The sequence below is a fragment of the Hoplias malabaricus genome, chromosome 17, assembly GCF_029633855.1.
Source record: "Hoplias malabaricus isolate fHopMal1 chromosome 17, fHopMal1.hap1, whole genome shotgun sequence".
Taxonomy (NCBI): Eukaryota; Metazoa; Chordata; class Actinopteri; order Characiformes; family Erythrinidae; genus Hoplias; species Hoplias malabaricus.
This window is the reverse complement of record NC_089816.1, coordinates 5,446,967-5,474,907: the sequence shown is the minus strand read 5'-3', so window position 1 is coordinate 5,474,907 and position 27,941 is coordinate 5,446,967. Positions and strand designations below refer to the sequence as shown.

General features: G+C 40.1%; 3 protein-coding genes and 3 non-coding genes across 10 annotated transcripts in view; 1 reads left to right on the top strand and 5 right to left on the bottom strand.

The window, feature by feature from the left end:
• The window catches only part of arhgef6 (Rac/Cdc42 guanine nucleotide exchange factor (GEF) 6), a 39,709-nt gene extending 37,193 nt beyond the window's left edge, over positions 1-2,516 (bottom strand). For both annotated transcript variants that reach the window (XM_066648923.1, XM_066648924.1), the window contains exon 1: positions 2,187-2,516. In XM_066648923.1, the coding sequence (XP_066505020.1) occupies positions 2,187-2,351 (165 nt within the window). In that variant the 5' untranslated portion in view covers positions 2,352-2,516. The remainder of the gene's footprint in view (positions 1-2,186) is intronic.
• A 1,119-nt stretch (positions 2,517-3,635) lies between these two features.
• Positions 3,636-11,884, bottom strand: rbmx (RNA binding motif protein X-linked). Of its 4 annotated transcripts, XM_066649738.1 has the most exons (12): positions 11,869-11,884; positions 11,585-11,704; positions 9,022-9,145; positions 7,983-8,089; positions 6,982-7,147; positions 6,670-6,786; positions 6,456-6,570; positions 6,245-6,379; positions 6,075-6,166; positions 4,607-5,535; positions 3,812-3,906; positions 3,636-3,721 (listed from the first exon to the last, which is right to left on the bottom strand). In XM_066649738.1, exons 3-10 carry the CDS (start codon positions 9,128-9,130, stop codon positions 5,219-5,221), a joined length of 1,158 nt encoding a protein of 385 aa, XP_066505835.1. In that variant the 5' UTR covers positions 9,131-9,145; positions 11,585-11,704; positions 11,869-11,884; the 3' UTR covers positions 3,636-3,721; positions 3,812-3,906; positions 4,607-5,218. The 4 variants fall into 4 exon arrangements, with proteins under 4 accessions (XP_066505835.1, XP_066505832.1, XP_066505836.1 ...); XM_066649735.1 differs by having other exon boundaries at positions 3,812-5,535; XM_066649739.1 differs by lacking the exon at positions 4,607-5,535.
• On the bottom strand, positions 6,838-6,904 carry LOC136674214 (small nucleolar RNA SNORD61). Its single transcript, XR_010796018.1, has one exon. It is a non-coding gene; the product is annotated as a small nucleolar RNA SNORD61 (small nucleolar RNA).
• On the bottom strand, positions 7,882-7,946 carry LOC136674215 (small nucleolar RNA SNORD61). Its single transcript, XR_010796019.1, has one exon. It is a non-coding gene; the product is annotated as a small nucleolar RNA SNORD61 (small nucleolar RNA).
• On the bottom strand, positions 8,168-8,242 carry LOC136674213 (small nucleolar RNA SNORD61). The gene has a single exon (XR_010796017.1). It is a non-coding gene; the product is annotated as a small nucleolar RNA SNORD61 (small nucleolar RNA).
• A 1,329-nt stretch (positions 11,885-13,213) lies between the features above and the next one.
• On the top strand, positions 13,214-27,327 carry tm9sf5 (transmembrane 9 superfamily protein member 5). The gene is made up of 17 exons (XM_066649719.1): positions 13,214-13,586; positions 13,998-14,065; positions 14,149-14,242; positions 14,794-14,921; positions 15,103-15,232; positions 15,851-15,978; positions 16,120-16,231; positions 16,347-16,426; positions 16,622-16,727; positions 19,450-19,582; positions 19,712-19,831; positions 20,151-20,208; positions 20,311-20,470; positions 20,843-20,994; positions 21,111-21,222; positions 22,636-22,807; positions 26,354-27,327. Exons 1-17 carry the CDS (start codon positions 13,452-13,454, stop codon positions 26,419-26,421), a joined length of 1,956 nt encoding a protein of 651 aa, XP_066505816.1. The 5' UTR covers positions 13,214-13,451; the 3' UTR covers positions 26,422-27,327.
• The last annotated feature ends 614 nt before the right edge of the window (positions 27,328-27,941 follow it).

The window sequence follows — 27,941 nt, the reverse complement described above, 5'->3', positions numbered from 1 at the left end:
AATAGCAAAGAGGTCCCTCTGGGCAACTGTGTGTGTTTATCGCTGTAACGGGTCGTCCCTCTTAAACTGCTGCAGTCCATTAGCACAGAAAAAGAGTCTTTTTTAGAGCTCGGTGGTAGTAAGTGAGCATTCTCCTCTTTCTCGACTCTAACTGTACATCTATCGTTCCCCTGTCGAACCAGGAAAAGAGCTTTTGTGGAGGAAGTGACGATGTCCTCGGGCTCGGTCTCTAGACCTCACAAGCATGGACATATGAAACCGGCGCAGAACACACACTGTTTACAAGGCGAAAATATCCCTTTCAAACAAACCAGAGGCACCAAAACTTAAGCTATATAGTTTCTGCAACCATGTTTACGGTTACGAATGTGCTCTAGGTCAATTTAGAGGCTGCTCTGCCGTGAGGTGTCAGTGCTAGAGCTGGTTTTCAGTTGCCTATTGTTGAGGTGGAGGGTGACACTTGCTTATTATAACTTTTAAACCTTAAACGGATGACTGAAAATATCTTAAACTGAATTGGAAAGACGATGCAATGCAGGGAAAGTACAAACTAAGCAGTAAAATGCTGAGAATGTCCAATGAGGTGTAACAAATGTACGTGGCTTAAGGATGTTCTATGTAAGATCTGTTTGCTAAAGTTGAAAGGAGTTGCTGAGTCTGGATATAAGTAATTTTCATAAGGTCTGTGCTGCAGTGGGCCTGAAATATTCGTTTAACCGTCCGTTAGATTTGATGGGAGCTTTCCAACAAAGTTAAATGTGTTTACATAGGGCGACCAGACGTCCTCTTTTACCCGGACACGTCCTCTGTTTTAGAAAAAAAATAAACAAACTAAATGTCCGGGCGGAATTTCACAAACGTCCGGCATTTTGTTTTTCTAGCGCTTACATAGAACTTCGAGAAGTTTCGTTCACAAACTAGTCCCGCCCTCCCCTACTCCGATTGGTTCGCTTGAGTGAGAAGGGGGCGTGGTGAAGTAGCCGAAAATCTTCTGATTGGACGGTCTGACTGTAGAGCTACCGTTATTGGTCGATACCCTTCTCTGTAAACATTTAATTGGTCAGTCTGCACGTCAGTAGTCCTTGTTTACGTCAGGCAAACCTCCTGTACCTACCCTCATTTTGAGCAGCTATGCCGAAACGGAAATGTAAGTTCTCGGGTGAATTAAAAAAAAGAAATTCCCATGTTTTGTGTAGTAAATAAAGGTGTAAAGGACCTAAGAGCACACATAAGTTCAGCTAAGCATAGTTTACATGCTCACGTCATACCCAAAGGTTAAAAAAGTTCTGTTTTATGGGTTTGTTACCTGAGTAACTTAGCTGGGGCATGGTATAGTGCTGATCTATAAATTGCTCAAGTCGGGTGACTCTGAGGAGTTTGGTGTGTTCTCCCCAACAACACACGTTGGTAGGTGGATGGGCGACTCAACAGTGTCCATGGGTGTGAATGTGTGTGTGTGTGTGTCGACCTGTTAAGGACTGAAGCCCCAATGATTCCGGGTAGGCTCCAGACCCACCACAACCCTGAACTGGATAAGCAGTGTTTGAATTTGAATACATTGCATAATTCTGACTGAGTTCAATTTGAGTACACTTGCAATCATATAATAGTGTTCATGAAAATGTACTGCAGTAGCATATTTCCACCAGAAAAGTCGCCAAATTCACAAATTGGTCAAAGCTTTAATGAGTGGGGGGATTCCTCACGTTTAGTGTAGGTATTCATTCAAAATATAAACATTTTAGACATGACTTTTAAGTTAAACCATGCGTTTATGTGCAGTGCTATGGTAATCGTAGTGTTTGTAAAGCGTTTTTGTTGTTGGTGTAGGGTGCTGCTAAAATAGTCATGAAAAGCGTGACAGAATGCGGAACACTTCCCTTCATGAGACAGGAAGTCCGAGTTACTTTGCGATTAAATTGAGCGTTTGGGGGCTTCGGAGAGATATTATTATTCAGCCAAATCACACTGCAGCTGGCATTTTACCCCATCCTTCACTCGACTTCATTCAATTGTTTAGCTCTTGTAAAAAAGAAAAAAAAAACGTGCTATCGTCCTTTTCTGAGGTTGAAATCATCCATCCCCACATTGTTTCCGATTTGGCGAGTCCTTGTGTTTGTAACCGCAATGAAAAGCAGCCCTCCGCCTGTGTCCTCATCAGGTTTCTCTGGTTTGGACTGCGTTACCTTCTGAACGGATCCGGGTACCAGCCGCTCCATGAGCTTACACAAGACGACCCCATCTTTCAGGGAGGATTTCAGAAAGCACTCCGGGTCGGCGATGTTCTTCTTGGGGGAATTAAGAACTCCTAATGATATAAGCCACGTTACAGTCTGCTCCTCTGGGTTCATGGCTCGGTTTCACCGCGCCTCTCCGAGCTCCGCAGCAGTGTGTAGGACAGCACAGAGTCTGCCCACATCCGTAGCACTTCTGCTTTGCGTAACAACGCTGAAAAACACCAGCAGCGGCTCTGCAGGGAGGTCCTCTAAGGCAGTGGTTTCCTATCCTGGAGGCACACTCCTTTCCAACATTTTGGTGCTTTCATTGGTCACAGCAGTTTTCTGCAAGCATCCCAGTGCTGTGTTACTCACTCATCCAAGAATGAACTCCGTGCTAACACCTTGAAATCCCATTACTGTAGAGACCCCAAACCCTGTTTTAGGGGTTCCCCCTTGTCCTGTAAGTTGGGTATTCTCTTGGCTCGCAACACACCTTGGTGGTATTCCACAAAGCAGGATTTCAGACTTGGCCTCCTAACATAAACCCAAAATGAAGGACTGTCCAATAGGAATCTCCCTCAGCTCTGGGCTTACACGATCAAGCCCTGCATTGTAGAACACTCTTGATCTAAATGAACTGATCCCAGCTTAGATAAACATAGTAGGAAGAAACAGTAAGGGTAGCGCTTGTCATGCTCTACCTTTTAAACAATCATTATACAAAGTCATTGTGAAACCCAGCTCAGTTCATTATTCAGCTGAAATGGACTTGAGCAAGAACACAGCAGTGAGCAGAACGCTAGTTTAGAAGCAGGCTTAAGAACTGGGTTTATAAGGATTTATGTTTATAATGTGCAATTATTTTTGCATTGTACAACAAAATGGGACTTCTGCATTTAACCCATCTGTGGCAGTGAACACACACAGGGCAGGGGGCAGCAATTCTCAGCACCGGGGGAGCGTTTGGGGATTTAGTGCTTTGCTCCAGGGAACTTCAGCCATGGATATTCGTGCCAGTCCTGGGGTCTTCCAGTACCAAGCCCGGTCCTCTAACCATTAGGCCAAGGCTAGACACACCTTCTCCAGGGTGTATTTCCGCCTTATGCCCAATGATTCCAGGTAGGCTCTGGACCCCCCATAATGAATGAATACAACTGACTTCTTAAAATATTAAATGGCTAATCTTCGGCGTATCATCGATATACAGTTGACACTGGCTTTAACAATAGACTTGTGCTCCACAAACCATACACAAGGCCTGAATGACCTCTCAAATTCAAAGTGCTCCTATTCTTTAACACCCATTTCAGTTCTGTAATCACATGTTAATGAACTGAGTTGGCGGCTCAAGCAATGCACTAGTGAGTAACAGATTTCACATTCATACCTTGAAGACATAAAACCAACAACTACATTAATCTTTCAAAAATATTTATTTAAATACACTCCTCCATGTATAGGTTTAGTGACAACACATCTCCAAGATTAGTCCTGCAGTCAATCTAGAAGAGAGAGGGAGGAGAAAAAGAATAAGTGAGACAACCACAAAAATGCCATAAAGTTTTTGGGTGAATCTGGAAGGCAGGACATACCTGCTGGATGCAGACTGCATTTGACATGGCCAAAAGTCAAGTGTCCAGCACTGGAGCAGCTATGGTCCCTCATTCACATTCCCATACGGTTCATCCTGTAACAAGAATCAAACTCAGTTCAAGTTCAATTTCATAAAAAGGTAAATATACTGAAATAATTTGATCAAAAAAAATAAAATCAAGGTCCAATTTGAGTGGGCTTCCAGTTACTGTCCAGGCAGAATGACAGAACATCGACTTTCCAAGTGGTCTCCTTTGTTAGAATGGGCATGCTTGGGAGCGGCTCTGGATTTTGTTAAACACTTAATGCAACTTTCTACAAGTTCAAAATAGGTCCAACACAGAAAGGTCTGGGTATCACTGATAACGGAAGGGGGCTTATACTACATTGTGGAAATTGTCCTTTGTTGGAAAGCTTCATCTTAGCATCCTTAAAAAGCAATTATTATTTTGTTTTTAACTTGGAATTTGTTGTTGGAGAAGTGGCAGAAAACCATTATCATTTTCCTTGAGAATGTGCAATTTTGGTTGTTTTTTGGTCCTGAAACAATGGGGCTGTTAAAACAAATGATCCATTGGGGTTTTGTAAGGGATTATACAGACTCCTTTGGTTGCAACGTTGTTTTTTTGTCGTTCAAGTATGAGGACATGACTGTACGTTGTTAGACTGCAGCATAGCATTTGTAAGGCCAGAAGGAGCAAGAGTGGTGTTTAACTAATCTGTAGTTGAGACAAACTCAATATCAACGAGTTAACTTCACTTAGACCAGAGACAAAAGTGTTTGCTTTGCTTACCAGCTGTTGACACGTTTAATCTTGTGTTGAATTGTTTCTTGCATTTTGCTTGTCTTTGGATTGGTCGTTGCAAGCCGTCAAAGTTTACTTTACGATGAGGGATCCATTTGCACTGAGAAAAACTATACTGATAAAGAGTTTGGCAAAGTGACATCTCTTGTTCTCAACAGACTGAACAATGTCAACAAAAATATTCTCCACAATTTAAACTGCATTCATTTTTTTTGTTTGCCCTCACCATTAAAGACAGAGGGTCTGAGTTGATAGGTTTCACTGTTTGTGTGGTTCCCTTTGAACAGCAGTGTTGCGCAATCTCTTTGGTTAAAAATTTTATTTGTAAATGAAAATCATATTGTTGGGCATTGCAGGATTAACAACACTAGGGTACAAAAACTAACACTCATCACTTAAACTGGCAACAGTACTAATAATGGGAGATGGGCAGGGTTTAAAAAGAAAAAAAATGTAACATAAAAAAAACTTCACAAGTTTGGGTACAGCTTGAAACTGAAGCTTGAAGTCCTTAGAGGTTAAAAATCAACTCTCCGTTTTCTCTGCACATGTAGAATGCCCCACGATGAAAGCTGACCCTTTTGCCACAAAAAGTCCATTTCAGTATCGACTGCGGCCCATTCCTCTATCTGCTCGACTGCCTCCGCGGCCACCGCCCCGAGGCGCACCACGGCTTGAGCTGTTGTATTCGCGAGGAGGGTAGCCTCTCTCTAGCGGTGGGGCTGGGCCCCGCTCTTGCCTGCCCAGTCGCTCACTGCGGCTAGCGGAGTATGGGTCACTCCGACTGCTGGGATAACTGTCACGACTGCCATATCCATCCCGGGAACTGCTGCCATAGTCGTCATAGCGACTGCTTCCGCCACTCCCACTGTAGGACGGAGGGGGACCCCTTGAGGGTGGGGCACTGCGCGAATTACCTGCAGGGTCAATGGGTCATGTAATTGGCAAAATTGATATACATATTCTGTGCAAGTTACTGCGTTGTCAAGTGCCCACTTTCCTACATTTATTCCTCACTGCTGATTTAAATGCTTAATATTTAAGGTCTGTTAATGCTCCAAATGCGCACTGAATTTGTAAAGAAGAAAATTTGGCTCTTTGAACATGTGCTGCTTTAAATAAACTTAACATGATAATGGTGAAATGAGAGCAACTGTTTTTCCTTAAGATCTGAATTCCAGAGGATAGACTGTAGATTGGGCACTTGGTGTCTTGTTTGATTTGGACAGGAATATTAGAAAGATTCAGAGAGGTTGGGCGGGAAAAAAACCCTTGCCACTGAGTCCTTGTGGAGTGCGATTTTCACACTGTGGAACATCTGAGTTGAAAGGACGCTTTGAGGTTTCCACTGATTTATTTTGGACTGACGTGGGAGGTGCTTTTGTCCCAGAAGCACAAACGCAATTTGGAGTGAAACCCTAATCCCTTTTCTAAAAATTAAAAGTTGTCTTCTTACCGTAGCCATCATAAGGGTCTCTGTAGGAGCCTGCACTTGGCCGCTCCATATAGCCCCTGGGTTCTCGACCTCCACCATAACCATCACGGTCACTATGAGCAGAGAAAAATGTTTGTTTTCAACATATATCAAGTTCAAACATACATGGGTTTGAAACGTTCTGAACATACCTGTAGCTTCTAGATGCAGAACCATAGTCATCTCTGGAGCTGGACTGGGACGAATAGTCTCGGTATGAATAATCACGTGGTGGAGGGGCATAGTCTCTGCTGTCTCGTGAGCTCATGTAGTCCCGACTAGAATAGCTGCAGACCACGGACATTAATATGATTATGAGAGCACATTTTAAAAGTTGTTGAGCTTATATCTTACGTAACGTACCTCTCCTTAGCACTGTAGTGATCATCGCGGGGTGATGGATAATCATCCCTTCGTGACATGAGTGATTCTCTGCGGGGTGGAGGTCCATACGGATCCCGATCCCTTGACATTGGGGCTACAAAACAAAGAGGAAATTATGAATACCAAATTATTTACAGCACAATAAAGGAATCAAATAATACAATTAAAAATTAATCTAATAATAGTTGCTTACGTCTGCCCATTGGACCAGAGGGTGCTGATCTTTTTGGTGGTGGCCCGCCATTTCGCATTGGAGGTCCTCTTTTAAGAGGTGCTGGGCCTCTGGATGACATCCCTTTAAAGAAAGGTTCTGCAATCTCTACGTTATCATGGTAGACTTTCGACATGTTACTTTAGATGTGGGCTCAGAACTTCTTAGAGAACAACATCAGTTCAAATAGATCCGTTTCAAAAAGGTTCATCACAGCCCACAACAATCAAAGAGGGTGGGGAATACATAAATTTAATACATTAAAAAAAACATAATAAAAATTGAAATACATACCTCTGCTTGGTGGTCCGCGCATTCCACTAGGAACACCCCTGGACCCCCGTGAGCCTCTAGGAGAGCCACGACTACGTGGATGCATTGATGGTGGACCACGACGACCTGATGACTCAAACTGAGGCTTTGTGGCCTGCTCTACTTTGATGGGCTTCCCATCCAATGCCTTAGAAAACCAGAAGAACACGTTTTATTAGACCTTTATAATAAAAAAATGAAAGAAAGAAATGCAAGTAAAACAATAGGCCTGGGTAATACGAAGAGAAAGAATGAAAAATGTTTAAAAATTCTCTTTTTTAAATTCATTGCTGTCGATTTACAGCCATGATTGTTTGTTGCTATTGTTAATTGGCTAATTAGCGCTGGCTACGCAAGCCATATTCACAATCACGCCACTGTGCTCACATTTGCCAGTTAGAAACACCTAAATGCACTTATTTATCACAATTAGCACTGTGCAGGGACCTAAGCTTAATGAATTGCATTAAGCTTATTCACCAGACGCCTGTTTATTCGCCAGCAATTAGTGTGCAGCACTATATTCCTGCTGTAGGTCTGGACAATGCATTTTCTGACAAATACTGAACGACCAGTGCTTTGGGAACACTTGTTTTTAATCCACATTTCTCCATCTTCCTCACTCCACACTGTTCAACAGGCAGCAGAATGCTACAGGCAATTGTCTGTGTCACTTGTAGTACAGTCCATAATGAAGGGCTCTAACAGACTCTTTAAAAGTCAGGGGTTTGTATATTATCTTATTTCATGGCACAATTAATTTAAGTGAAACTATCAAACACTCTATCCTAAAAGTTTCTTAAATATTACTCACGACATGTCTATTGTGATACATATTGCTATTGTGATATCACCCAGGCCTGGTAAACAGCATACGTAAGTAAGCTCAGGACTTCTTAGAGTACAAAATCACTGCACAGATCAATCATACAAAGTGTCATCACAGCTTACTGTAAGAGAATATACACAAATTGTACAAATACCTTTCCATTCATTTCTCTTGCAGCATCTTTTGCATCACCGGGATTCTCATAAGTCACAAAAGCAAAACCTCTGGATTTATTCGTCTCACGGTCTTTCATCAACAGAACTACATAAAAAATAAAAAAGCCACTGTAAGGACACATGCTTTCAATTCCAATAGCCGCATTAGGAACTATATCTGTGCAAGCTCAGAACTTCTCAGAGGATTTGATAGAATTGTTTCACTTAAATTTATCAAGTACAAATTTATCATCATAGCTTGCAATAAACCTGTTAGTCTAGAAACTCAAACTTAAAAATAACTATTAGTCCTATACCAAGTTGGTGTGTATACACACTACAAAATTGACGGATTTATTTTCAGTTTCAAATATTATTCTTGAAATTAATCCAGAATTTCCATCTATAACTTGAAAGCCATTATAATGAATACATGCTCAATATATACAGGTTTAATTAAAGACCTTCCAGTAGCAAGTCTGCTAAAATGGAGGGCCATATAAAATTAAGAATTCCATTCATGTTTGTTGATACATAAAGTTGATTTATTACATGTTTTCAGCCCCAGTCAGGCTTGTGACCATTACCCCATTTGTTAGAACAAAACAAGCTGTGGGTTTGTGCTGAATTTGAATGAGCTCTGCACATTATGGTGATAGACATGTCTCTCTGGCCAATCAGCTCTCGGCAGGCTTTACACATCTCCATGTAGCGCATACTTGGCACAATTGGAACCCGGAGCATGGGACTAAAAACCTACCCAGTTCCAGGGACCAGGTACTAGATTTAGCCAGAGGAAAAGCAAAAAAGTTGTGCCAAATAGCCAAAAGCCACATTTGTTTGTCAACTTTGTGAAAGCATTCAGCCAAATACCAAAAAAATTAAATTGTGCTTTAAATAAAATAGGTACACTCATTTTCTAAAGAAACATGTTAGTATGCTTAGATCAATAAAATGTCCCCCAATCTACTACATCATTAAATGGTCTGTTGCAATAGTAAAACATCACTTTTCTGATGTGATTCTTTCAACCATTACCTTCAGATATGCGGCCAAATTTGCTGAAATAGCTTTCAAGAGCTTTCTCAGTGGTTTCAGTGTTCAGGCCACCAATGAACAGTTTCCCTGGTCGGTCTGCTTCTGCCATGTTTGTCTTTGATACCTATATGAAAAACAAGCACTTTATTAGGAAGCAAGCCAAATAAAACGGGCATGCTGATGGGTTTTGCAGAAATGAAGTCAATTCAGTCCCGGAAGAAAGTTAGGACTAGTTTGTGCATTTAGATTTCTCTGTTTACAATCTCAGTGTTCTGATTTTATAATATGTAAACAAGCATACAAATAGTGTAGCGTTTGCAAAGTATGCTATGAAAACGTTCTGTTGCCTGTGGACATGCTAGGCTTTTACTTGTGACTTCAAATCCCAAGTAATATTGCAATTTGCACCAATTTCGATTACACCAGTAACTAGGGATGTTTCAGTAATAAATTCAGATGCTGAATGACTATATTTTCATGTGTTTTATACAAGAGCTCCTGCACTGTGGTGGCTGAAATGATCTTTGTCGTTTAACCTGCTGTGTGTTAGTTTTTATGGCGGAGAAATTAAATTCCAGAAACTGTGAAAAAAAGTACAGACAAACAGCAGACATTTGTGTATCTACAGGTGTCAGTGCATATGCGCAAGCACAAAGGCGCCAAGTTATTCGTTGTAATATCGGCTAAAATTCCCAAAAAAAAAAAAATAAATAATAATAATAAAAAAAATTTCCACATATCAGCCGCCGATATCGTGCATCACTAGTACCAACCCAAAAAAGAAGAGCCAGATTAATCCTGCAGGATTTCATATATAAATTGGAAACATGGGTACAACAGTGCTATGAACCTTTATATATTAAAATTGAGTAGGTTCTATATACATTTGAGCTGTGTATATGACATAAGGGCAGCCTTAGCAGGTATTGCACTAAGAAACATCTGCTGCTACAGTGAGCCAGGTTTTTTTGAGTCAGTTATGTTTATATTAGAGGTGGGGGGGGGGAATACCAATATGGCAAAATATTGCATCATTTTAATTTGTGATACATTATCAATACAGGGCATCAATATTTTGATTGAAACATAAGTGCTCTAAACTGCAAGACTCCCCCTCCCATTTGAACTAATAAAGTCACTGCTTCATTACTCCACGTGGTGCCACAAATCATATGTGAAAAACTTGTGCTGAAGATACAGAAACTTGCAGTGGAGAAATGGCAGACAAGGGAAAATGAACCAGACAGGCACCGTTCACTTTCGAGTTGAAATGTTGGCCCCACTTTGGCTTTTATATAACGGAATGAACAGACAAAGAGACACGAGCAAGCTAAGCAATGCAATAAGTTGTACATTGTTTCATACACAGATGCCATGATGCACTGCAGAGAATTGCCTTGCACTAATATATATGACTTTATTGTGTTATCATCATAGTGGGCAATGTTTCGTGATAATATCATATCGTGGGATGCCCTGTGATTCCAATCCGATGACAGTCTCAAATAGGCAGATTCAGATAACTAGGCATTCGTTAACTCAAATCAAAGGAGTCTGCTGACAGGCTAATGTGAAGAGGTGGGTAGAGAAAGAGGTGGGGACAAGTTACATATTCAGAGAACCGCGTGTACTACATAAAGGCTAAAAATACCGTTGCAGCTGCGCTACGTTTAATGCACTGATAGTTATTTCCAACACAAAAACACTTAAACATTATTTTGGTGATCAGATATTAGTTTTAAGAATTGAAACCATGAAGGCCGGGGGTTATTAAGATATTAACCATTGAGATGCACGTCAGTAACCTATGAGCATGTGGGTATATAGCTATACGGTTGAAACAAAAATAAAAGTAACGTTATAGGGTTCAAAAGGTTGGGGACGCTTAACATATGATTCCCTTTTAGGGTAATTTGCCCAAACGTTGTTGAGTCTCTGCGGCGTGGGTGTTTATTTTGTCATAAAATTGTTTGCTTGTTGTAAAAGGACAGCAACAGCTAGCTAAATGTGCTTTTACCGAACGCTTAAGGCATTTGCCATAAAAACGGATTATTTGCACGTAAACTACCATAATTTTACTCCATTTTCTACTTACGGTTAAGTTATTCATCTCGTTTGAGTAAATAAATGAATTATTTTGGTAGACACCACGTTCAGTGTCTGCCTCTTGCTTTACTACCGTGCACCACAAAATGGCGGCTAGCAGTAACGTCGGTTAAATGTTGAGAGTTTACAGACCCCAACTCATTTGTTTATCGTTTATTTGACCGAACAGTTGAGTGCACGGTTAATACTGGGTTCAACAAATATTTATCGAGCGAATAAAGTTAGCTATTTACTCTCTAATACTGAACCGCGGTTCCTAATTCTTGGTAACTTCGCTAGTGCTAGCATATATGGCTACATTAACAGACCGCGCATCAAATGACGTAAATCATTAAACATACGAACGTTAGATTTAACAGCAGCATCTAAACGTGGATTTGTATTTTTAATTTTCTAAATGTGACAAAACATTGAGACGAATTATTTGAACAGCTAGGCCATATTTTATGTCACTCACCTTAATATGTCGGACAACAAGACGAAGCGAGAGACAGCTCTCCCTCGATTTTAAGACGGTCCGCCCAGAAACTCGCCGGCTGAATGTCTCGATCCCAAATACCGGCTATCTCACTTCTCCCTACATAGCACACTTTTATGTTGACAAGAGGTCGTCAGGAAGCATGTTATATAAAACCAAACAGTATGCAAAATGACAGTTCCTATCGTTGCTTTATTTCATAATAAACTGCAGTTCATGTATACACATTCGCAGAATTCGAGCAAATTTTTTTCATGACTCACATAGGAACACGTAGGAAGTAGGGAGAAGGAAGCAATTTGGAACACAGCCTCCATGCTTCCACCCGGAAAAATCATGTTGCTTGAGTGGGGAGGGTTCATCTATGTAATTTTGAGATAATAGTGCTGACTGAATTAAGCTCACGCATTTAAATTACAATACCGGCCATTTTTAAACTGGTTAATTTGTTTCTTATCAATAACAGAAGAAAGTATGTTTTAATAATATACTTTTGCGCTCTACTCCAGCTGCCTCGGCTATTCGAAATGGATTCGCCCAAATGGAAGCGGCAGAGGAAAGAATATGAGCTGAATTTACGTCGGCCTGCAAAAATTGTTCTCCATAAAAATAAAAAATAAAAATCATCTGTTATACATCTTGATTTTATTGCCGTGTACGTATTTATTAATAAAAATAATTAGCATTTTACATTAAATTATATCACATATTATTTTGAATGTGCTGACATGGATTTATGATAGCTGCCATACAGTGAAATATGTTAACATAACGCATCAAAAGAGCCACAATTGTGAACGGGGTGCTGCTATGCCTTCTGGGGGCTCTCCCATGGGTTTCATCACCACCCAGTGTTCAGCAGCTGTCACTGTAGGCTGGATTTACGCTTAATTAATTACTGAATGTTTACATGTTATATAAATGTACGGTGGTGCAGCAGGTAGGTGTCGCAGTCACACAGCTCCAGGGGCCTGGAGGTTGTGGGTTCGTTTCCCGCTCCGGGTGACTGTCTGTGAGGAGTTGGTGTGGTGTCCGCGTGGGTTTCCTCCGGGTGCTCCGGTTTCCTCCCACAGTCCAAAAACACACGTTGTTAGGTGGATTGGCGACTCAAAAGTAAGTGTGTGACTGGCGCCCCCTCCAGGGTGTATTCCTGCCTTGCGCCCAATGATTCCAGGTAGGCTCTGGACCCTGAATTGGATAAGCGCGTACAGATAATGAATGAATGAATGTTTATACTTGACTGTCCATTACTGTTCTGATATAGACCAGAAAAATACCGAATTAATTTTAAATGACGAATTTTAGTCTTTCATTTACAGTGTAATATAGTAAAAGGTTTAAATACAATTATATTTTTCGGTTTGGCTTAAAAATGACCTATCAAGGCATGTCGGGCTATAAATTAATAGTATAACGTGAAAGCATACGTAATTGAATACAGTGGACAGAAAAGTGGTGGATTTATGGACTGTTGCAAATCCCCGTTTAGGAATAAGTGGACTGACCTATTGAAATTTACGAGTTTTTCTTTTCTTCTTTTTTTTTTTTTAAATGAAAGCGCCTGGGCCCTCACCGTAAATTACGTATTAGCCGCTCGTTTTTATTTGACGTGCGGCTAGTTTAAGTGTTTTAAGGCGAGAGGCATCTGGCGTTACCGCAGTGGTCTTGAGGGCTGTTACAGCGGAGGAAGTGTGTTATTCACTGGTGAAAAAAAAGCAGCTGAAACTCAGATACATGCATCTCTGTCTAACACCAACGTTATTGCGGAGTTATTGACTGCATTTTCTTCCGAGAAGAGCGGCTGCCAAGAGAAACTAAAGCTGAGCTATCCCTGACTCTCGGTACAATGAAGCCGCTGGAGTTATGGCTCACGTTTATTTACGTTTTAACTGCTACATTTCTCCCTGTCTCCGGATTCTACCTTCCGGGTTTAGCCCCTGTTAGTTTCTGCGACGAAGACAAAACAACTGGTGACTGCCAGGTAAAGGATGCATTCCCCATTATTTACTTTTAGATTCTGTCTTGTGGTAACTTTGTAAAACGGTCGTGAGAAAGCTGTATTTTTATTAGAACCTTGCTATGGCTAGCTGGGCTAGCTTGCTAGCTTATCGGAGAATATGAAGGAGCAAACGTTAAGGCGGTAAATACTGTATAAACATATCGCCTTTCCTTCGAATCATATGCGCATGTCTGATTATGTTAGCTAGCATGGTGAAGTGTTGAAGGCCCACCCATTATGTTTTATTCTAGCTAATGAAACAGCTGCTAATCAACCAAAATGACACTTTGGTCAAAAGGATACAAAAGTAATATATATATCATATGTCATATGACTTTTCTCAGCCTTTTACAAGTGAAATATGTTGAAACTTATGCTCTCTTTCTTCTTCAGAGTGAGATCCAACTGTTTGTAAATAGACTGGACACTGTGGAATCAGTCCTGCCCTATGAATATGATGTGTAAGTCGGTATATTGTGTAAGGACTGTGTTATGCTGTTAATGCTGCTGATAGAAGATGAATTAAATGCTTATATTATTGCAGGTTTGATTTTTGCCAGGACTCAGAGGAGAAGAGGCCTTCAGAAAACCTTGGCCAGGTGTTGTTCGGAGAGCGAATCGAGACGTCACCTTACAAGGTAGGATGATATTTCACTCCAAGGAGCCATGGTTTAACACCGTCAACAAAGGGATAAAAATGTTACTCTTTATAGCTGCAGATTTGACAAGCTAGGGTTAGAGACAGGTTTCTGATTTGATCATTTTGATATATCAACATTGTTCATTTTTGACATACTGTTTCAATAAAACGTAATTTCAATTACATCAACAGCTTGACTGATGCAGCTTGCCACTAAACTTGTTCAGTCACTTAACTGCTGATTGGCTGACAAACTCGCATGCAGTTTGTATGATATTACATGATAATTTTCACTTACCCAGACCTAATTACTTCAAATAAATGGACTATGCTGTAGTGGTCATGCTGGTATCAGGTTGCCAATGACCTTGATAAGCCATTTATTGTGTTGTGTCTGAGAAACAGCCGTTGTTTAGTCCTATTTTTTGTTTGGTTTTATGGCTTACGTTTATTTCAACATGAAGTGTTAATGTGTGCATTTATATAATAGTGCAAATAGTACTTCCACAGCATTCGTAGCAATCTAAAGTAATCCCACATCTTCTTAAGTTCACATTTAGGAAAAATCAGTCTTGTCAAAAAGTGTGCACAAAATCATACGACATGTCTAATTCAGAAGATGTATCCCGTTTGGATTTTCTGAAGAAAGGCATGCAACTGAATTACCAGCATCACTGGTGAGAGGATCCACGTTTTTAAATAATATTTTTGTCTAACTTTTACATAAAAGTCATCTGACAGATGTGGGCCTTGTCTGAGTTGTCTCATTAAAGATGCACCATTGCTAGTGCCTCTTAACTTTGTGAGATGTAATGAAAATGGTTTGTTGTTTGTGATGGGTTTGCTCAATGTTTACAGGATTATTGACAACATGCCCGTAACATGGTGCTATGAAGTTGAGGATAATCAGAAGTACTGCAATCCCGGCTTTCCAATAGGTTGCTATGTAACTCCTGACGGCAAACCTAAAGATGCCTGTGTTATCAGCGTGAGTGCACCTTCCTATTATTGTTATATAACTGTAGCCTAAAATACAGTGATCCCTCGTTTTTCGCAGGTGGTCTTGGAACGCATCCCCCGCGAAAAACGAGGGATCACTGTAATTTCCGCGAAGTAGAGGAAAGATATTTTATCCCTGTTGCTGTTAACAACCCGCCCTTTGCATTAAACAGTCGTTCTGTAATCTTTTTCAGCTGGAAGTACATGTGATATCCTACCAGTTTCTTTAATAGAGTCGTTCCTAAGCTGTGATTTAGCGTCAGTAAATTTCTCTCGGATGTGGATGTGAACAATACATGTACTGTACGTAAGAAACACTTGTAAATTATATGTTTTGTCACCTACAGGCCCAGTCTAATACATGTAAATAATAACAAAGCCCCCTTGAAAAAAACCCGTGAAGTAGCGAATCCACGAAAGATGAAACGCGAAGTAGCGAGGGATTACTAATATTAACTGTCAAGAAAAAGTCTTGAAGTTGTGTACAGAATGAAAAATATAAATTGTACTTGTCTTTCTGAGTGGCTCTAGTCATGAAAGATTATGTTATAAATCACTTGTTAATTATGTGTTTTTATTTATTCATTTATTTTTTTAAATATTAAAGTCTGAGTTCAACAAGAAAAACACATTCTACATCTTCAACCATGTGGCTATCACCATAACTTACCACAGTGGAGAAAATGAGAATTGGAAAGGTGCTCGGCTGGTTGCTGCTAGACTGGAGCCTAAGAGGTTAGCCCTGACGATGTCAGAAAGAATATTTCACTCATAAAACTTTTTTGAAACGTAAAGTACATTTGCATTATTTCGCTGGTCAAAAACAACTTGTGTTCTGTAAATCAGTAAAATTAAAGATTTTATTTATTTTTCCAGTGTTAAACACACTGCTGAAAACAGTCAGACGTGTGAAGGCCCACCCATGGAGTTACCAGGGGAACTCACTAGTAATTTGAGTTTGTCATACTCCTATTCAGTCAAATTTGAGGCAAGTTTACTGAAATTATATATATAATATATATATAATGTTTATAATCTGAGCTAGCTGGTTTTGTATGACTCTTTTTGAGATTTTTCTGTTGTTTCTTTTTTATTTATTTCAGTCCACGGATAAGCTCAAATGGGCTTCAAGATGGGATTACATTTTGGTTTCCATGCCTCATACGAACATTCAGTGGTTTAGGTGAGATAAGTTGTCTTCTTTTCCTCCCCTTCAGTCAAGATCAACTACAAATTTTCTCCAATTCTTTGTATTGTAAAATGAAAAAAATGTGGAACGTCCAGTAGGGGCTCTACAGACCAGTTTAAGAACCACTGCTTTATATTTTTGTCAGGTGTTTATGCATATTAATAGTGTTGTTCATTCTGTTTTCTGAAGCATAATGAACTCTCTGGTGATTGTGCTGTTCCTCTCTGGCATGGTGGCCATGATATTGCTGAGAACATTACACAAGGATATCGCAAGGTACAACCAAGTGGACCAGGTACAGTCTTCTTCCACTAGCTGCCAAACTAAAATTTTTAATCACAGCTAAGTAGTTGCGTTTAGACCGGTTACAACATGACAACACTGGTTAGCATATATTATATGTTAATTCAGGAATGGACAGCTGACATCTGCAGGACCACCAAAGCCAGTTTTGTGGCCCAATTTTTGAGCAGGTACATTAATATGAAATTGATACTTAGAAAAATATGCTGGTTCAAATTTATTACAATTTGAATTTTGCTACATTAAACACAAGTGTTTGACTCAATCTGATTCTGGTATTATTTACTCTACACAAATAAACAAATAAGAGTTTGCTTTAGAATCAGGTCAGTTTTTTCAGAACTCAACAAAAGCTTTTGATTGTATCAAGGATGGACCCCATAATGTTAATATTATTGAAACATTGACATACAGAAAAAGGAGCATGCTATAGGCACACCATCTGGTGTAATAAAATTGAAATTATTCTTAATATTACACTTTTGCTAAATGATCTTCACCATATCCTGTCTAAACAGTTAATAAATTCTACATTTTCTTTGCATGTCAGTGTTCTCACTGTGTTGTAAACTGAAAGAATTGTGCAAGACAGACTTGGTTGTACACCAATCTACACCAGCGTTTCTCAAAGTGTGGGGCGCGCCCCAATAGTTAGGCGTGTAGGTATTGCAGGTGGGGCGCAAGGAAGCATTTCTTTATTAATGAGCCTGTCACAATTAACGCCTTTCTGTTTTGCTTATTAAACTTACTTAGTAAATAGCACCCACTCACAATGGATTCATTAATAGCCCATAAACATAATAAAAAAGCATTACATAAGACCCCAGAAAAACATAGCTTGCCTGGAACCAAAATATGCTTTTATTAGCAAACTTTTATTTTGAAAATGCGCCACTGAGATTAACGCTTTTAGGCTGCGAATCGGACAAGTTGGGTCTTTTTCCAGCCTTCATTAAGGCGCCTGTTCAAATATAAAGCTGCTCCAATCAGAGAAGTTTACTGGCCTCCGATTCACAGTTAGAGTCTGGTTTATAAAGTTAGTTTACCAGCTCTGGGCTTGAGGTCAGTAATGAGATTACAACAGATAACAATGACGGCTAATTACAGTTACAAAAGCAGCTTGTATATAACTTGGGGAAACAGAGGAGGATCTAAGAGTTTCCTCCGGGTGACTGTCTGTGAGGAGTGTGGTGTGTTCTCCCTGTGTCCGGGTGGGTTTCCTCTGGGTGACTGTCTGTGAGGAGTGTGGTGTGTTCTCTCTGTGTCTGCGTGGGTTTCCTCTGGGTGACTGTCTGTGAGGAGTGTGCTCTGTTCTTCCTGTGTCCACGTGGGTTTCCTCCGGGTGACTGTCTGTGAGGAGTGTGGTGTGTTCTCCATGTGTCCGCGTGGGTTTCCTCCGGGTGACTGTCTGTGAGGAGTGTAGTCTGTTCTCCCTGTGTCCGCGTGGGTTTCCTCCCACAGTCCAAAAACACACATTGGTAGTTGGATTGGCGACTCAAAAAAAGTGTCAGTGAGTGTGTGTGTGTGTGTTGTCCTGTGAAGGACTGGTGCCCCTCCAGGGTGTATTCCCGCCTTGCGCCCAATGATTCCAGGTAGGCTCTGGACCCACCGCAACCCTGAACTGGATAAGCGCTTACAGATAATGAATGAATGAATATATATCAATCATTCTTAGCAGTGTTTCTGTAGTGTAGAATGAAAAGTTCCACAGTGTGCTCTTTTGGACACAGTCTCACTCTCAAACGTTAATGTTAATCAAATGATGTTCCACATTATTATAAATGCTGTATTTTACTACTTTATCTATGTAGCCATCAGCTTATAGCTATCTAATATGTTGGGTATGGGGTTTGTTTTGGCTCAGCAAATATGTCCCTCACCAATATCAAACTCACTCCTATGTCCTTGCACCTGCCTTTGCTCATTGAAAAGTGAGAAACTGAAGCACAGTTTAATTAGGCCAATTTTGTATTTTTCAATATTGATGTTAATGTTATAATGTTAAGCTACTGATGTTTAGATACAAGTTGATTTTACTTAAATAAATTACAAAATTGTAAACTTGATTGTGTATTTTATCATTTTTTGGGGGTGATATCAGAGAGGTGGTGCGCGGAAATTCCCTTTCGTCTGAGGTGGGGACTGATAGAAAATGTTTGAGAACCACTGATCTACAGACAGTCCTTGCCAGAGGCCATTCTAGGAACAGAGCTTTAGTGGCGCCCCGCAGTCAATACTGACACCCTGGTGAAGGACACACTAACACAATTTTTAGATAAATGTTCCTCCCACAGTAGCAGACACATTCTCTATCTAGTTTAATATAAATAACTAAAAACAGAAATCATTGCCTACATGGGTCATTTTAACAGATAGACAGCTCTCCTTTTAGCCTGGGCAGTGGTTCTTAAAGTTTTGCTATCAGTTCCCACCCCACACTTTGAGAAACGCTGCTCTACACCACGTTTTATCATAACTCAAGTGCTGCTGATGAAATAAGAACCTGAACAACGCTTATTAAAAGAGTTTAAAGAAAATTACTAACAAGATTAAGACTGATAAGAAGCTAGTGCTCACAAATGAACATGTGAATGTATGACAACTATCTTTTTTGTATTACACCTTTGCTAATTAACAACATTCAAACTATTACTTAAAAGTGTTTCATGTCTTAAAATGTCTGATTGGATAGTATTTTGTGATATTCGATACAGGAGGATGCTCAAGAGGAGTCTGGTTGGAAGCAGGTACATGGAGATGTGTTCAGGCCACCATGCCAAGGCATGCTACTGTCGGTATTTCTTGGGCAGGGCACACAGATCTTCATCATGACCTTCACCACGCTTTGTAAGAAGAACTTAAAACATTAAAGATTTGCTTAATTAATGCTTTGCTGATACAATAAATGCTAAGTTCTTCTAGGATCATGCTTCTAGTTCACTTCCAGTAAATGCTGTTAAACTGTTTTTTTTTAAGTTCTGGCTTGCCTGGGATTCCTCTCTCCTGCAAACAGAGGAGCCCTTATGACGTGTGCGGTGGTGCTGTGGGTTCTGCTGGGCACGCCTGCTGGCTACGTATCAGCCAGACTCTATAAGAGTAAGGACATTGTACATGGGATGACTAATGAAAAGCATAGGTTATTTAGTTTTAATCAGGGAACTCTTGGTAGTTTGTCCTGAGCAGCATTCAGTTAGTTAGATTTAGTATTTAATTAAAAGGTACTTAGAAATTAACTTATTTATTCCATTATTATTATTTTACAGATGATCAAATGGTATTTGTCTGTATTTTAATACAAATCTATTATAAAAATGATATAACTACAATGTTATAAATAGTATTATTTATTTCAAGCACAAATCCAGTAGTATTTCTATTATATCCCATACTTAAGTGTTTTCTTCTGCATCCACAGGTTTTGGTGGTGCAAATTGGAAAACCAATGTCTTTTTGACTGCACTTTTATGTCCTGGGTATGTCCTGTTGATTGTTTTGTATAAGGAATAACAATAAATGAAGTCCTTTAGGCTTCATCACATTTTGTTGGTAATGACATTATCTTCTTGCTTGTACAGTATTGTGTTTGCAGACTTCTTCTTAATGAATCTGATCCTCTGGGTGGAGGGCTCGTCAGCTGCCATCCCGTTTGGTACGCTGGTGGCCATTCTGGGGCTTTGGTTTGGCATTTCTGTCCCACTTACCTTTCTGGGTGCATACTTCGGTTTCAAAAAGTCTGTAAGTCAATGCTTTGGATTAAGTATTAGTTTAGTCTTTAACAACAACATATAATGCCCAACATTAGAATAAAAGCGAATAACATTGTTTCCAAATCTTTCCTCGTTGCAGTCCAAAATATTTATGGTTATCATCCAATACCTAGTTTTAGTGGTTAATAAATCATGATATTAAATAATGTGTGCTGTTGATATATAAAAATGCAAGTATATATATATATATATATATATACATTTTCTTGTATTTACTGTGATTATATATAACTATTCAAGCACCACGCTTACTGAGAAGGCATTAGTTTAAATATATATAATTCTCTTAGGTGCCTAAGACTTCTGTACCGTATATTCTGATTGTGAATATTTAATGCAGGTGATTGAGCATCCTGTGCGAACAAATCAAATCCCACGGCAAATCCCTGAACAATCCTTCTTCACCAAACCATTGCCAGGCATTGTCATGGGTGGTATCCTGCCCTTCGGCTGCATCTTTATCCAACTCTTCTTCATCCTCAACAGCATCTGGTGAGTTTTTTGAAAACTGTATTATTTACAATTTCTTGAAACCTGCTGTTTTTTGTAGATCTGAGATGGGAGTTTTATGTCTAAAGGAGCTTTGGGGTTTCTGTGTCTACCTGCAGGTCTCATCAGATGTACTATATGTTTGGCTTCCTGTTCTTGGTGTTCATCATTCTTCTCATCACATGCTCTGAGGCTACCGTCCTGCTCTGCTACTTTCATTTGTGTGCCGAGGTGAGAATAGTGAATGGGGTGGGCCGTGTATGTATATCGTCACTGTCCAATGGAAAACATATATCTCCCATACAGCAGATTTACAGTAAGAAAAAAGCCTTCTTAATTTTCAAGGAAAGTCAATGTAAAAAAAAAAAAAAAAAAAAATTAATTCCAAGTAATGTTGCATGTACACTATTTTGCAGAAGTCAGACACTACACTTAATTTGTTTTCAGAATGATCAATAAATAGACGTTATTACGAAGTTGAATAAACATGTTTAACGGATTACTCCAGAAAGGTTCAGACTACTTAGTGTAACATCAAATTGGAATCATTTGCTGAGATCCATAGTACTCAGTTGATCCTAACTGTCAAATTATAGACATATCTCAAAGATAAATGCATTGAATACTGTTATTAGGACACCATTTAAAAATGGATAACATATATAAATGAGCTCTTGCGACAAAGAAACATCATATATATTTTAAAAATGTATTAAGCCTGAAATGAAGTTGCTTGATGCCTTTTATTTAAAATAAACTTTAAAGCATTTCTTCTGTTTATTAGGATATCATTTTCAATTTAAAATTATGGTCCTGTCCAAAACCTTTTACTTTCACTTCTAAGACTAGTGAAGTGAACAGTGCTACCAAGGACACATGTCAGATATTACTAATTTTTGGTAGTTGTTGTTTTGGCGGGCGTCTGGGTGACTGTCTGTGAGGAGTGTGGTGTGTTCTCCCTGTGTCTGCGTGGGTTTCCTCCAGGTGACTGTCTGTAAGGAGTGTAGTGTGTTCTCCCTGTGTCAGGGTGGGTTTCCTCCGGGTGACTGTATGTGAGGAGTGTGGTGTGTTCTCCCTGTGTCTGCGTGGGTTTCCTCCAGGTGACTGTCTGTGAGGAGTTGGTGTGTTCTCCCCGTGTCCGCGTGGGTTTTCTCCCACAGTCCAAAAACACATGTTGGTAGGTGGATTGGCGACTCAAAAAAAGTGTCCGTAGGTGTGAGTGTTTGAGTGAATGTGTATCTGTGTGTCTGTGTTGGCCTGTGAAGGACTGGCGCCCCCTCCAGGGTGTTTTCCTGCCTTGCGCCCAATGATTCCAGGTAGGCTCTGGACCCACCGCAACCCTGAACTGGATAAGGGTTACAGATAATGAATGAATGTTGGTTTGGTAGAAAAATAAATAAAGTATGATGTCCTGTGATGGACCGGCACCCTGTCTAGGTTATGTTCCTGTGTTGTGCCCAATGATTCTGGGTAGGCTCAGAATGGAGTAAATAACTGAATGAATGAATATGAATGTGCTAAAAACATTGTATAACAATGTATTTTACATTGTATTGTAAAAAACATAAGTATATAGCTGTAGCCTATAAACTGAGCCTAAAAGTTTATTTATTTTATTTAAGTGTTTTCATCCTCATTTTACAGGATTATCACTGGTGGTGGCGATCGTTCCTTACCAGTGGATTCACTGCGGTTTATCTCTTTATCTACGCTGTACATTATTTCTTCTCCAAACTCCAAATCCAAGGGGCCGCTAGCACCATCCTTTACCTTGGCTACACCATGATTATGGTGCTTATATTCTTCCTCTTCACTGGTGAGTGGAACACTTTTTATACATACATTTCATAAATTTGGAATCATATTAATATGTCGTTAATAACCGAAGTGCCCCTTTTATCACTCTTTGATTGCTGGCATCAAGGAAAGGGCCAGTCAGGGTTTAGCTGCTCCTTTGTCTTAATTAGAGTATTGTAGTGGTGCTAGAGCAAAATAAGAAAATAAGAAAAAAATCAGGATGTGTTCTTTTGTTTTGCTTTAACCCTGAATGTTTTGCATAAAAATATAGATGAGGGCACTTGTAGTAAGTAATATTCCTTCTGCTGGCTGTGTTACTCTTCTGTTGAAGTGTTTGGGTCAAGGTTAAATGAGGACGTTTATAAATATCTCAAAATTTAATCAAATCTTTCCCAGTTTGCCTGATTCATCTGGTGAGCTGAAGGGGGCTAAAGAGAGCACAGCAGAAAAATGCAAGCATAGAGCATCTGCACACATTCTTACTGCTTACCATAACTCTGAAAAAGATAAAGTACTAAACTTTACTTTAATGGTGAATAGCAAATAACCCTCCATTCTAAGCCAATCTCCATGTTGTATTGCTTGTTGATAGCCATTTGGATCTTCAGCCACTTAAATCTACTTTGTTGCAAAATCTCAGCTTCTTGGATTCTAGCTGGAAACGGTAATGGTCTTCAATAATGCCAATAGTTTGGGTAGATAATAAAGTCTTGGAGCTTTCCAGATCATTACTGAAGCAATTGCCTATTACAGAGCGCTCCTTGTAATCATGTATGATTGCAGCGCGTAGCATGGCTTTCGCTATTATGGCTAAGTTATTGCCACAGCCGTTTGTGCAAGGAATACCAGCCTCCCCGTTTATTTGTTGCCATGGATTCTAATAGATGCTCCAGGAGCCCTGGCTACCGCTGTTATGGCAACTTCCCTGCACTGCCGATACTTGAGATATAAAGGAAGCTAAAGAGAACCATAGCTTGTTTGTGGATGGCTTGCAATGGACACAGTGCCTATATACACCAATCAGTCATAACATTAAAACCACCTGCACTTGCCTAGGTCTCCTTCATTCCAACAAAACAGCTCTGAACCCTCGAGGAATTAGCCCATAAGATCTCTGGAGGTGCCCTGCAGCATCTGGCAGCAAGATGTTGGCAATAGATCCTTTAAATTCTGTCAGTTGCAAGATGGAGCCTCCATGGATCAAACTTGTTTTTCCAGCACATCCCACACAGATGCTCAATTGGATTGAGATTTGTGGAATTTGGAGGCCAAGATAAAACCTTGAACTCTTTGTCATGCTTCAGACTACTCCTGAAGATTTTTTGCAGAGCAGGCAGACAGATTATCCTGCTGAAAGGTTTCACTGAGGTTAGAAACTACTGTTGCCATGAAGGGTTGTTCTTGGTCTTCAGCTATGTTTAGGTAGGTGGAATGTGTCAAAGTAATATCCTTATGAACGCCAGGACCCAAGGTTTCATAGCAGAACCTATCCCAGAGCACCACACTAGCTCTGCCAGCTTGCTTTCAGCCCATAGTACACCCTTGTCCCATCTCTTGCTTGGGAAAGCAACACAAACCTCAATATGATGTAAAAGAAACTGATTCATCAAACCGGGCTACCTTCTTATACCACTCCTTGGTCAGTACTTATACTCAAGTTCCCAGTGTAGGCACTTTCTGCAGTGGACAGAAGTGGACACTCTGAGTGGTCTGTGGATACACAGCAAGCGGCAATGTTCAATATGTTCTGACCTTTCCCTTTTATAGCTATCATTAAGCTTGTGCTACACTTGTTCTTCTGTAGGATCTTCCTACAATAATCCATAAGCCCATGACCCTGTCATGAGTTGACAAGTTGTCGTTCCTTGGATAACATTTAGTAATTAATAACCCGTGCATTCCAGGATCACCTGAAAAGACCTGCCGTATTGGATATCCTCTGATAAAATTCTATCCTTACAATTAGACTGCTCTCTTGGTGCCTGATATTTCCCACTCCCTGTAACAAGATAATCAACATTATTTCTGTCATCTGTCAGTCGTTTTAATGTTGTGGCTGATTAGATGTGTGTGTGTGTCTGTATATAGTAGGTAGAGGTGGTCAGAAGTTGACATGGTAACTGCCTGCTTTAGCTTTTCCTGGTAGAAAACACCCACACTAGTTTAACGAGAATCAAGACACAGGAGGAAAATTTGCACTTACCAGGCTTCCTCCCTGGGAGCTGTGTTTTGTCTTCCCTTTAATCTCTTTGTGAGATTTTGGCTCTTTCTTCCATTTGTTGCTTTTGTGGAAAAGCAGAACAACAGCTGCAGCATAACAACGAAGCCATGCCAATCAGAGTTTTATTCAGTTCGTTTATATATATTTACTTACGGCTGACGAATGAAGTAGCTTCACCACTGTATGGAACCACGGAGCATACCTAAAAGGCCCTCAAAATGGAGAAACATTTCAAAATAGATTCTTACCTGGAGCCAAAGATGGAGCTTGTCTGCGGATACCCCTGCCATCTTGGCTGTGATCACATTTTTCATCCTTTGCTAAATTGTAGGGTTGGATCATCCTCAGTCATAAAACTGCTCTTTTTAAAAGCACTATATTATACCCCAGCAATGAAATGAACAGAAATATGATATGTGTGAAAAAGAGATGCTATTTCCTTTCAAGAAACAAGCAGCTCCAGCATTATGCATGTCATATACACCAGAAACTCTTTGTATTGTCTTATTACCAATGTGATAACACCACTGGAACTGTTTATTGTAAAAAGGGATTGACAGATATGACAGATTTGCCACCAGGACACGCTTATAATGGCACGTTTCCAATGCATGGTAACCTACTGCACTAATTTTTGGGATTTGGTATGTCCACCAATGTCAAACCCCCCCCCCCGATGCATATCACTGTCTCTATCTTTGGAAACAACAACAAAACCACAAAAAATACAGAGTAGTGCAGAGTTGAGTAGAGTCTGTACCGTGCAGTGGATTCACCTACATTATGATATACTCATCAACATTTTTGTTTGCAGATGTTTAATTCTGCCCTGAAGCTTGTATAATCTCCATAGAAAAGTATGAAATGAAAAGCTCTTGAGCAGCCATGCCTGGCTGAAGACGTATATTATAGGGGTATAAATCACCCCAATATAAGGCTGTGGACCTAAGCTCTCTCAAGTACTGGATCACCATCTCATACCTTTTGGAATGAGTTGGAGGGGAGTCTATTATTCAGAACTAATAATCCAAAATCAGTACTCGACCTCCCTTATTTTCTTGTAGATGTATGCCATCAAATCCTCAGAAATCCTGAGTCCCAACATCTAGGGCTCTGATCAGGTGTGGGGCATGCCCATCCAGCATTTAGGTTCAGGCTTATAACTGTCATTTTATAGTACAATCTCAGCAAAGCCGTTCTCCCAACCTTCCACCTCATATGCAATGCATTTTCAGAGTGTTTACACGAGCAGTTAGAATTGAATCCTTTGAAATAAACACGATCCTCGTGAATCAGCATCATAGTGCTTGTTTTCCTCTCACACATCTGTTCCTCTCTCCTCAGGTACCATTGGATTCTTTGCTTGTTTTTGGTTCGTGAGCAAAATCTACAGCGTGGTGAAAGTGGACTAAGACAGAAAGCTTGGCACTTCTTTCCGATCACGGTGGCGAAAAAACCAACAACGAAAACATTCTCACCTTTATTCATTTGATGGACAGACGCTTTGGCAAGCTGTGTTTGCGAGACAGACTCAGCAGGGGTGAAAACGTCCTTCTTTTGCTAGGAAAGTGGTGAATTTCTGTCACAGTTGTATGCTTCTGCTGTCTGTAATTCAGCTGGTTTATTTTGCCCAGTAACATGATCTGGGTTTCTGGTGGTTTGGGTTGTGGTTAAGGTGTTGGGTTGGATTTTTCATTATAGAGCGGTGGTTCACATCAAGCAAATGTCAGTGGACCAGATGTTGCTGTTCAAGAGTCTACATTTCAAAACACTTTCTCTAGCCGAAGGCTTGTTAAATACTAATGAATACTGTGAATATTGTTTTGATTGATCTGGGCATTCGAGCCAGTCAAGGAATTATTAGAGCACGCTGAAACATTTGCACATGAAATGTTAACAGGTACGCAGGAAAAGTGACAGAAGCACTGGCGCCAAAAGATTGGAAACAAGCAGATCATTGATTAAAAGAACATCCACACCTCTGAGAGGTGTCTGCCCCCTGCACCTGAGACCTACATGCATGATAGTAACAAGGCTGATGGACTTTTTAATTTCACGTTATATAATGTTTAAATATATGCTTTTATATAGATACCCAAATGTTATTATTCCTTTTTCAAAAAGCTCTTCTACTGTATGTTTATGATTTGAATGTAAAAACATGAAGTCCAATGAATATGTGATTTTTGTTTTTCTGTTGCCTTTTATTTTTGTTTATTTTGGTCCATAACATTAGCACTAAATGTGTCCATGATATCAGTGAGACATGGATATAATAATTAATTAATGACATCATAATGATGTCAGATCCAGAACTTGGTGATCTGTCTTAAAAATAAAGCAGGTCATAAATAATTTTTGTTTGTTTTGTTGTTTGCTTTTTAATTAATGTCATTAGGTTTAATGTGTGAATAAATATTCAAATGTGATTCACATGAGATATATATATATATCTCTCACAAAATGTACTTTAAAAACAAGAATGGCGGCACGGTGGCGCAGCAGGTAGCGTCGCAGTCACACAGCTCCAAGGACCTGGAGGTTGTGGGTTCGATTCCCGCTCCGGGTGACTGTCTGTGAGGAGTGTGCTGTGTTCTCCCTGTGTCTGTGTGGGTTTCCTCCGGGTGAATGTCTGTGAGGAGTGTGGTGTGTTCTCCCTGTGTCCGCGTGGGTTTCCTCCGGGTGACTGTCTGTGAGGAGTGTGGTGTGTTCTCCCTGTGTCAGTGTGGGTTTCCTCCGGGTGACTGTCTGTGAGGAGTGTGGTGTGTTCTCCCTGTGTCCGCGTGGGTTTCCTCCCACAGTCCAAAAACACACGTTGGTAGGTGGATTGGCGACTCAAAAGTGTCCGTAGGTGTGAGTGAATGTGTGTGTGTGTGTGTGTTGCCCTGTGAAGGACTGGCGCCCCCTCCAGGGTGTATTAGTGCCTTGCGCC

Excerpts from the sequence above, each read along its gene's own strand:
- rbmx (XM_066649735.1), bottom strand. The coding sequence starts at position 9,130 with ATGGCAGAAGCAGACCGACCAGGGAAACTGTTCATTGGTGGCCTGAAC. Across the intron at positions 8,090-9,021 it reads ATTTGGCCGCATATCTGAAG|TTCTGTTGATGAAAGACCGT; the intron begins GTAATGGTTGAA and ends TTTTTTATGTAG. Across the intron at positions 6,571-6,669 it reads CTCTGGTCCAATGGGCAGAC|CCCCAATGTCAAGGGATCGG; the intron begins GTAAGCAACTAT and ends TTTGTTTTGTAG.
- tm9sf5 (XM_066649719.1), top strand. The coding sequence starts at position 13,452 with ATGAAGCCGCTGGAGTTATGGCTCACGTTTATTTACGTTTTAACTGCT. Across the intron at positions 14,922-15,102 it reads CTGAATTACCAGCATCACTG|GATTATTGACAACATGCCCG; the intron begins GTGAGAGGATCC and ends CAATGTTTACAG. Across the intron at positions 19,832-20,150 it reads ATCAGCCAGACTCTATAAGA|GTTTTGGTGGTGCAAATTGG; the intron begins GTAAGGACATTG and ends CTGCATCCACAG.